The 10,703-nt window shown below is 35.6% G+C and overlaps 1 protein-coding gene across 3 annotated transcripts; it reads left to right on the top strand.

Annotated features, from left to right (window-relative positions):
* Window positions 1–202: 202 nt before the first annotated feature.
* On the top strand, window positions 203–9,779 carry LOC122025496 (trihelix transcription factor ASR3-like). 3 transcript variants are annotated; one of them, XM_042584306.1, is made up of 3 exons: window positions 203–901; window positions 1,048–1,089; window positions 9,149–9,779. In XM_042584306.1, exons 1-3 carry the CDS (start codon window positions 205–207, stop codon window positions 9,259–9,261), a joined length of 852 nt encoding a protein of 283 aa, XP_042440240.1. In that variant the 5' UTR covers window positions 203–204; the 3' UTR covers window positions 9,262–9,779. The 3 variants fall into 3 exon arrangements, with proteins under 3 accessions (XP_042440240.1, XP_042440241.1, XP_042440242.1); XM_042584307.1 differs by having other exon boundaries at window positions 203–879; XM_042584308.1 differs by lacking the exon at window positions 1,048–1,089.
* Window positions 9,780–10,703: the final 924 nt, after the last annotated feature.

Below are 10,703 nucleotides of genomic sequence, written 5' to 3' on the forward strand. Positions count from 1 at the left end.
GAATATGAATACATATTCATTCTTATTCCAATTTCTAGAAAAAAAACCAAATGCTACCGTTCAATTTCTAACTTTGGACTTCGTGAATAGTCCAAAATACTTTCCAATTTATCTTGAATATTCGATATTACGTTCAACAATAAATTTTAATTTAATTTAATTTGTATCATAAAACTAATTTATCCACCCGATCCATCAGGGCAAATGTGGTCACCCGACGCCGCAATGGACGATGAGGATGGCGGGGATAGCGGAGGAGGAAACGGCGGGGATAGCGGAGGAGGAGACGGCGGCGACACTTGCTTCCCCCTGCGGCGACCATGGTGGAGGATCCGCAGAGGAGGAGACGGCGGCGACACTGTCCGCCGCCTGCGGAGACCAAGGTGGACGAAGAACGAGAGCATTATGATGTTAGAAGGGAAGCGGGCGGTGGAAGGGCGGGGCAGGGATCCCTTCGTCACCATGTCGACGAACAGGAAATGGGATGCTGTGTCATCCTACTGCCGCCAAAAGGGGACGGATCGGAGTCCGGAACAGTGCCGTAAGCGCTGGGGCAAACTGGTGACGGGTTACAACAAGATACGGGCGTGGGAGACGAGGGACGCTGAGGCCTCTGGCGAGTCCTTTTGGAAGATGACAAACGGACAAAGGAAGAAGCAGCTGCTGCCAGGCGTATATGACGACGTGCTATATCGCATCCTTGAGGCGGACAAGGAGTTTGAGGTCAGGGTCGGCGAAGTGGGAGAGAGCATAAAAAAAGGAGAAGAGGAAGATGACGAGGATGAGGCGGCGTTCTTCGCTGGGGGTCAAAATACAACCGAGAGTGGATCTTTCTCCGATGTCAACCAGGCGAATCTGACGAAGAAAATGCCGTCGCCGGTTAGTGCTACGCTCATAGCAAGTAATTTGCTACCCTGGCTCGTCTTTACAGGACCTTTTTCAAAAATTAACATTCATTTTCTGTGCTTGTTGAATTCGAAATGCTTGATAGTTTTCTTATAATGTTTGTCAACTTGATTGTTCTTGCACTGTTCGTGTGGCGTGCAGAGAGAAAGTTTGAACCCTTTCAGGAGGAGTTTACACGTCCTGGTATGTCCTTATTCTCATTCAAAACCTTGTATTCTCATTCAAAATCTTGTTCTACTACTTTGGCATCTTGTTGGTTAAAGTTGTTGGTGAGTTAGGTGAAGTTACATAGGTAATTGTGGAGATGGAGGTAGAAAGAACTTGAAGAGGTAGAGGACTATTGACTTGAGAAATACCAAGACATTAAAGAACTCGGTTGCAATAGAATTATACTTTTAAATGAGTAATTCTGGCAAGTGTGGTTGCTCACAGAATGACTTATAGCTCAAAATTATTAACACATTTATTCTAGGATTTCCAGCTCACATCGATCACCACCAGTGAGTTAAAAATCATCATATGTCGTCACCCACTTATGAGCTTTTTTTAAAACTGTGAGCACGGCACATTTGTTCAAATTTCAGTCTTGGAAATGCTTTGGGAAAGATATCATGCTACACTTCTTCAATTGCAGTGTGTTTTGTGTTGTGTTGCTTTGAAAGTGGATTTTTGTCACTGCATTTGTGTACTTCTCACTAGGGTTCAAGTGTCTTCTACAAGTCTTTGTATAAGATTCTCTTCATTCATTGGTCTTGTTTCTTGTTGCAACCTTGCTTTGAAAACGCAGTCAATGACTGAACCAGACTGTTCAGAAAAGGGTAACATAGAGTTTAGGGTAACATAGAAAATTATTAGTTTATCAAAAATGTGAATCCTTCCTAACTTGATTTGGCCAACATAGATCAAGATAACATAAACACAGTACAATGGATAGAGATGGACATAGAATTTGTTAATCTCCTATCTTTTAGATCTCCAACTTTCTAGTTTCTATCGTAGTATTAAATAATGGGGAAAAAACTGTGCCTTATTTTTCCAGTATATCAAAGGAGCGACCTTTTGTTCCAAAACATAAAAAAATCTTCTATAAGTGTTTTGCTACAAATGCCATCAAATTAACCGTTGCACCTTTATCTGTCCTCCAAAAAAATAAACTAGCCACTCAGGTCTAACACACACTTAGGCAAACTTATGTAAAAATTATAACTTGTTTATAATTTTTTTTTTAAAAAAATTAAAAATATAAAAAAAACTATTTTTTTTAAAAGTAATAGAGAGCAAAGTGATATTATGTTATATATATATTTTTTAAATGTTACTTGAGTTATAAATTTTAAAAAATATATATAAAAGATAAATTTATTTATTTTTTCACAAATTGAAATCTTTTTTAAAAAGATAATAGAGAGTAAAGTGATACGAACTCTATTAGCATTTTTTAAAAAGAATTGAAATATAAAAATGATTATTGTAGCAATTTTGAAATACTATTTTCTACTTATTTTTTAAAGCAGAATATATGAATGTATTTTAAAATAACTATGCTTTTAAACTAACTAAATGACTTAAAAAAATAACAATGTAGTAGTTTTGGATATTTTTAAAGTCACTAAATGCCTTAAAAAATGATCATGTAGCAGCTTTGGTCAAAATTACTACAAGTTCATTTTGTGTTCAAATTTTAAATCTAAATATATGGATACACTCTAAGAGACCATTTGATTCCAACCATACTTTCAAAGTAACTAAAATTACGATGTAGTAAATTTGTCCAAAACTACTATATGAACTAGCAGTTTTGGCCAAAATTGTTATATTTGTGTAACAATCTTGACTAAAACTATCACATTCACATTGCAATTTTTTAATAGTTTTGATCAAAATTGCTAGATTCATATAGCAACTTTAGCTAAAATTTCTATATGCCTATTTTTGAATAATTTAGTCACTATAAAAGCATGGTTGGACTCTAATGACTTCCTTGGGTCCATCTATATATTAGATTTAAAATTTGTGCAAAAATGACCATGCAAAACTACTACAATTATTTTTAGTCATTTAATCGCTTTAAAAGCATATGTAAACTCCAATGGCCTTCTAAGTACATCTACATATTCAGATTCAAAATTGGAGCAGAAATGACCATATAACAGTATTTGTCTACATGACCATTCTTAAGTTGTTTGATCACTTTAAAAGCATTGGTGGACTCTAATGGTCTCCTAGAGTACATTATATATTAAAATGAAAAATTTGAGCCAAAAATAATCATATAGTAGTTTTCCCAAAATTGTTAAATAACCATTTTTGAGCAAAATTATCACATTTTTTATTTACATTTTATTTCTTTTTTGAAAAAATAATTTGCTTGTAAACTTCCAAAGCTTGTATTCTCTGTTACTTTTTGTTTTTTTTTCATTTTGTGATATTTGTTTATTTATATTTTTTTTCCCATCCAGCGGGAGAAGACTTGGTTGTTGTTATATTTTTTTCTTTATAACTCATGCAAATTGAATTACTTTTGTCTTTCCAATCATGTTAAGGATTTGCAAATCTTTATTTTGATATTTTGCATTACTAGTTCATGATTATTTTGTTTACTTTTGTCTTTTGGCTTCTTTGCGTAATATGAATTAGTTACGATCTAATGAGAAGCTAAGTCGTGGTTATTATCAAGTTGAATAATCTCTAAAGAGATTAAGTCAATAGCAGAAGGTTCTTCTTAGATTGCATCATAAAAGGCCTCATCTAAAGTATCATTGAATGACTCTTCTAAAGTATCATTAGTTATTTTAAAATATTCCATAGAACTTTATTAAGTAATAGCAGTCTTTGATAATGTATATGATAGATTCTTGTTTGTCTTGATTTCTAATATCTAGACATGCTGTCAATGTTTTCTAGTAAATCTACTAGGGGTGAATTTGACAAATTGTACTTGTTTAATGGAGGTCGTGTTATGTTGGTCAAAATAATTTTCAGTGTAATCTAATCAATTAATTAAATTCTATTCTTCCATAGTAAATAGAGATATCTTTCCTAACATACAAGTATTACAACAATTATTTGGTTCTTTTCTATACATGAGATTATGCGGTTATGACTTTGTGCACAGCTAATTCCTGAAATTTAAGTGTCAGAAGTATAAAGATTACTGGAATTATTAAAATCGTTCGTTTTAGTATTTATGAATCTTATAGTTTAGTTAATCTCTCACTTATGCATTCTCATACATTTATTGGGAGTTATGGTGCTTCCTCTCATCATGTTGATCCTTAGTATTGACAAGTAATGATAATCATAAAATAAATACGATAAATATAATGCAGGAAAATATAATGGAAGATAAACAAATTAAAATACAAGCAAAAGAGAATATTAATGATGATATTTTTCCATTTTTACTTAAATGATAACTAGCAAACTAGATAAGAAATTATTGATGTGTTTCTATTTTTTTTTTATGGATGATAACTAAACTAAATTGGAAATAATATGATAATATTTTTTTGCATAATATTTAATGATGTATAGAAATTGTGAAAAAAATAATCAAATATAATTAATTTAAAATTTAACTGACTAAATAAAACATAATATTTAGAAAGAAAATATGTATCGAGACGATAAACTTTTGTTGATGTTGATGTTGATGTTGCCATATCGTTTTAACTTGACCAGTGACAGAAGATGTTTGATTTTACAATTTATAATTCTTTGGACTTCTACCAAATCCATAATGTGTCTTCTCCATCTCCTTTTTTGTTTTAACAGTTGCTGTTCTTTCTTTCTTTTCTCTATCTCTTTTGCCTTTATTTCCTGGTATTGCTATTTTATTATTATTATATGTTTCTCTTGGACAACCATTTGTTGCTTTTAAATAAAGAGGAAACGATTCAAGGGATTTAGCTTGTCTCCCTCCCCCATCGAGATGATGTGTGACTCAACGGAGGTTGGTCCAAAGAGAGAAAGTGGTCAGTGGAGTTGAGACAGTTGGTGGCAGAGAGTGTGCTCTTCTCATAGACAATGGTGGCACTATTAGGCCGAAGGAATGGAGCCGAAGGTGGCAACACTCATTGTAGAAGACTCGAGAGGGTCTATAGCTCCCAGAGATGAGTCAAAGGAAGAAAGATCTCTAGAGGTGAATGTTGGTTTAGTAGGTGGAGGTAGCCTTGTAGATGACAGGAGAGGGTTTGTAGCAGCCAGAGATGAGTCAAGGGATGAGGGATCTCTAGATGTGGATGTTGGTTTCATTGGTGGAGGTAGCCAAGCATCGTGTCCTGTGAAGCCCATGGAGCTTTGAGTGGGTTACTTTGTTCACGGTAGATGACTCTTGACAGTTGTGATGGTGGTGGGATCGCCGATCACTGTAAGCAAGCGTGACTACTTAGGTGACACGAGTAGCAAACGGTGTGGTGTGGTGTGGTGTGGTAGGTAGCAAAGTCAATGTTGCGAGAGGATGTCAATCATTGATGTCTCCGGAGGAGGACATTGCAAAATTGGGCATGGGCAAATGGCATTGATGTCTCCATGACACTACAGCCTAAGCTAGAGATCAGCAACATGTGGGCTGGCCTATGAGAGAGATGGAGGATGATAGATTGAGGCAGGCAACTACAACAACGTGACTATGAGATTGGTAGAGATCGCAAGAGGAAAGAGCATGAGGAGGTGTGCAACAACTAATGTGGAGAAAAGTATGAACAATCTTAGTTGAGATTAGGAGATTGTGGAGTTTTTTTTTCTTAGCTTTCTTTTTCTTGCACAAAGATATTATTTTTTTAAGGATGGTGGGGGCAGAGAAATTTTGAGATGAAATTTGAAAGGAATAATGACAAAGGTATCAAATTAAACCCTCAAATCATGTTGAAAATTGGGATGAAATTAAGAAGCGAAGAAATACTTATCTCACCAAAAAAAAAAAATACCCGACAAAAAGATTGGAAAACTGGAATATGCCATTAATTAACCAGTTTTTTTTAATAATACATAGACACGGAACAACTTTTATAGACTAGATGTTAAATAAATTAGGAAATAAATAATCCAAATCAAGAAAAATATGCTAGACTTTAATTGGGTGTATAACTATCCCATAATTATTTACCAAAAGAGAAAAATATGACAACCTTAAATTAACAAATGACAAATTAATTTTAAAATTTAATTATAGACGTGCCAATCTTAAATTATTCTTCAATTGTTTTCTTTAATTGAAAATGTGTCAATCTTAATACTGCTGCAGGGAAGAAGCCAGTGATAACACTCGCTATAAGGGAACTAATAGTAGTGGTGGTTCTACAAGAAGGGGCAGAGGGTTTAGAGGGGGAGATTTCCTGCTCTTCTAGGAGGAAGAGAGTAGTAGCAAGAACTAGGTCTCTAGGAGTGGCAACACTAGTTGTGGGCAAATATTTTGGTAGCTTTGATCAATGATGGGACGACCATGGTGGAGCACTCTGATTGATGCTGAGACGACCATGGAGTAGGCAAAGCATGACGGTCGCTGCTGTGGGGCGCTAAGGACTCATTTGCAACTTGCAAAATAAGAGAGTGGGAGATGGGCTACACTAATGCTATGTTTACTCCGAAGCGCGGATAGAGAAAGGAAAGGAATCAATTGTGGAAAACTATCCTCAAGAAAAGGGAAGAGAACGACGAAGGAAAATAGATAAAAGAAAGGAAACGGCAAAGATAGAGTGAAAGGAATCCTTCAACGACCCATGACCTTTCACTCCGAGCACAAACTCACAATCACGACTCCGTGAACTCATGACGGACACAAAGAGATGGTGATTCACCTTGAGTTCGTGGTGATAATAGAGAAGCCGCGAGTTCATGGCGTCTCCCTTAGAGAGGAGACCGTCGGAAGGAAGAAGCTGGAGAGACAGAGGATGTCAAAGCGACTGTATAACACAACGATGACCATGCCAGACGACACCACTGGTTGGTGAAGTATAACGTTGGCTATGAATTATTCCACTCTCATCGCCGCTTGTGCTCGTGCTGGCTAGCTCGACGCTGGCCTTTTCTTATTGCTCATGGATGCCGACAGCGTCGCCCTACATCTGCCCCTTTTAACCACACACACCCCGGTGAGCACGCCACGACACTTTCGCTCTTCACTGGCCTCCACACTATTGGGCTCATCCTCGACCTCAAGACTTTCAATGCCGCTCTCCACGGCCTCACCCTCGTCGACCTCACCTGTGAGTTTCGCGCCTCCTCCTTGTCGACGTCGTCTCTTTCTCCATCGACCTCGTTGTGTAGGTCCCCGGACGGCTGACAAGAGGGAGGTGAATTGTCTGAAATTATAAGAATATCCTTTCTCGATCTTTGGACTAAGTTAGACAAACACTTGTTAAAAAATAGAAAGTTAAATGCATAAAATAAAGAAAGAGGCAAGAATATTTACTTGGTTTGCAATTAGAAGATTGCTAATCCAAGGCAAATGTATCTCACTAAAATCTTCTTCCAAAGGCGAAGTAGCCTCTTACAACGTTGAAAGCTCAAAAAAGTAAAGAACAAAACTGGAAATTGAAGTACAGAACTCGTTTACAAGTGTTGTGTAAACCTACTGAGACCAAGGCTCTCTATTTATAGCCTGCTGGTCGAATCTGGCCGTTTGCTGACATGACTCGGTCCAGGCTCCCGGACCGACTAGTCTCAGACCGGTCAGCCATGTGCTAATCGTCTGGCGCCTTCTCCGGTGCATGGGTGATCCTTCGGCCTTCCAGAATTGAGTTCACCCGAACCTAACTCCAGCCTTCTCTCCTAGAGCCATCTTCCATTCCGGCTTCTCGTCCCTTAGAAACGCTGCGCGCTTCCTTTTCGTCTGTCAGCGTATTCTTTTGCAGCACCTAGTCCCTCGGAGGCACCGAGCTTGTCGACTCGCTTCCTGTGCCATCCTTCTCGCTAGTTGTGTCTTCCACTCGATTTATTGAGTTCTTAAGCTCCTGCACACTTAGACACAATGATTAAATACACAAAACATAACTTGACTTGGTTGATCACATCAAAACTACCACATGGTACTTACAATCTCCTCTTTTTGATGTGAATCAACCCAGGTTAAGTTAAGGTAAAACAAAACATTAAAGTAAATGAATATGCAAATTAAAGTATTAAATATGCAAATAAAAATGTATCTCCCCTGGACTTAATCTATAATTCTTCCCCTTTGATCACATTAAAAATAAGTATAATAAATACTAATGGTTACACAATCAGTGATTAACACAGAAAAATTTTAGATTTTTTTTTTGAAAAATGATTTTTTGTGATTTAAATGCCAGTTTTTAAAAGGTATAATTTTAAAATTATTTTTAATTGGTGAAAAATTTTGAAAATATTTTTAACCGTTAAACATACTTATTCAAAATAGTGAAAAAAAATTTCACGAAAAAACAATATTAATTAAAGTAGTAATTAATTATTCTATACAAAGAGATATATTTTTAAAAAAAGTTTAAAAATAGATTTTGAACTAAAAAAATCTTGCAAAAGTTTTTGAATATGTACGGGCGTGCCTGAGGCTGTCTTTGTTCCCGAACGAGGCACGACTAGGCCATGCCTCATGCGTGCTCGCTCTAATAGATCTGGACACGGCTCGCCGAGCACAGTCAGACTGTGTCCAAGGCCATGGTCATGTTTCTTCGTGCTCGTCGAAGACCCAAAGCTGCCATGCCCTAGTCATACTTCCCCAGCACGGCCGTGCCCCGGCTTCAACTCTATATGAGCCATCTCCAACAAATAGAGATAAAAACAATCAATTGATGGATTTAAAATCCATCCGTCCCTCACTTTTTACATGTAAACTAGGAAAAGTATCTCAATTTTGTATCATCCATCCTTTTTCAAATCCGTGCTTGCAACAATTTTTACAGGTTGAACTCTACTTCAACTACAAATAAGTTGTTTAAGTCTCATACCAGCCAGATTTGAACCCAAAGCGTACTAAATCGATCTTCCAACCATTAATCAAACACCCAAACAAGTTCGAGATGGTTATGTTTACTTCTCTAACCTTAGAAGGCTCCTCATTTTGTGAACAGAAGTCCCACATCCCAGTTAGTTGTCCTCTTCTTTCAATCCCAAATTGTCAAATCTCAACTTCACATCCGTTTAAGATTGTCTTTACAGCCCTAATTATTAGGTTTATGTATTCACTGAATATATAGTAATATATGGCCCAAAAGATCAATCAGTTACAAACTGAAGATATTGTTGAATTTTGTATGTGCAGAGATTGCAAATGATAAGCTGCCAGCTAATGATTCTGAAGATAAATTACCGCCGCCAGGAAGAAAGCACTGGCAAACTTCAGAAGATGAAGTAAAAAAACAACAATCCTTGTAGCCAACAAACAGAAGTCCTAAGTAGGAACAACTCCATGACGGCACAACTTGATGCACAAAACCTCCTGAACATTCAACTGAATGGAGATCAATGGAGGGAACATGCAAACAAGCTATTCATTGTTCTTGACAAAGTGACTGATGTCCTTGGGAAATTCGCAGATAAACCGTGAATAACTGATATAAGGATGTAGGGAGGATCTAAAGGCGGGGAAAGCCAAAGAATCACATTATTCCTGGGTTTACTGCATTGTTAAGTTGCATCATTTCCTCACTTTTAGATTTATCAGTATCTCACTGAATTACCTCTTTCCACATATAGAGATTTTTCATGTCTAGTTGAAAGATTTATCATTGTCTTTGGTAGTCCATGATCCCTGGGTTTACTGCTGAATCACATGTTTCCATCTTCAGAGTTACATTTTTCATGTCTAGTTGAAAGATTTACAGCCTTTGTAAGTGTTTTTTTTTTTGACATAGTTTACCTTCTTATAAACTTTGTTAGTCATTTTACCAACATTCCAAAGAAAAGTAGCCCAAGTATTTAATATTTTATATTAGGAATTTGATCATTATCTTGATTTTCTTATTACAAGTTTGTTATCCTAATATTCTTAAGTGACATGTAATAATAAGTGCCCCATGAGTATAGTACAGTGAATGGAATAAAGAAAAAGATCAGGTTCAATTCTAAATGGGATGAATATGTAATATGTTGAAGGTCAACTTTTAAGTGTATCTAATTTGATTAATTTTTTTAGTTGATATTTAATTTATGTCAATTAATTTTGGAAGATTAGTTTAGTTTCATGAAAGTTTTCGTTCAGGGTTACTGAGATAAATCGAGAAACATGAATAATCTATCACTCTAACATTTTTTAAGTCCATCATCCATTAAGAAAAAAATTATTTATTAATTTATCAAGTTAAAATTTGATCATTAAAACTAGACAATCTTATCTATTTTTGAAGGTACATTTTAGATTTATTCAATAGACAAATGAGATGGAAAGTCATAGATACTTAAATTATATTATAAAAATAATAAAAAAAACTATTATCACATTTTTATTTAATATTATTGTTTCAAAATCCTTTTTTTTTAATATTTTACTTTATTCATTATTATCTATTACACTGTCTACAGTCTGAATTTAGATGATTAAAAGTAGATGATCAATTTTTGATGGACATATATTTTTGGAGAATTTTTTTTAGTTAACTTAACAATCAGTTATAAACTGACTCTATAATTTATCTATCTTCGTATAATCTGAGAACGGAGTGTGAGGGACGCCTGATATGAGCATAATCATCTCTTACTATAATTGAAAGCAAATAAGATCATAAGTGCGGAAAAAATCATATTCATGTAATCTTTTATTCAGTTGTACGATTCAAGAGTTGAACTGTTGAAGAGATCGAAAGTTGAAATAAACGGAG

Source organism: Zingiber officinale, chromosome 9B, assembly GCF_018446385.1.
Source record: "Zingiber officinale cultivar Zhangliang chromosome 9B, Zo_v1.1, whole genome shotgun sequence".
Taxonomy (NCBI): Eukaryota; Viridiplantae; Streptophyta; class Magnoliopsida; order Zingiberales; family Zingiberaceae; genus Zingiber; species Zingiber officinale.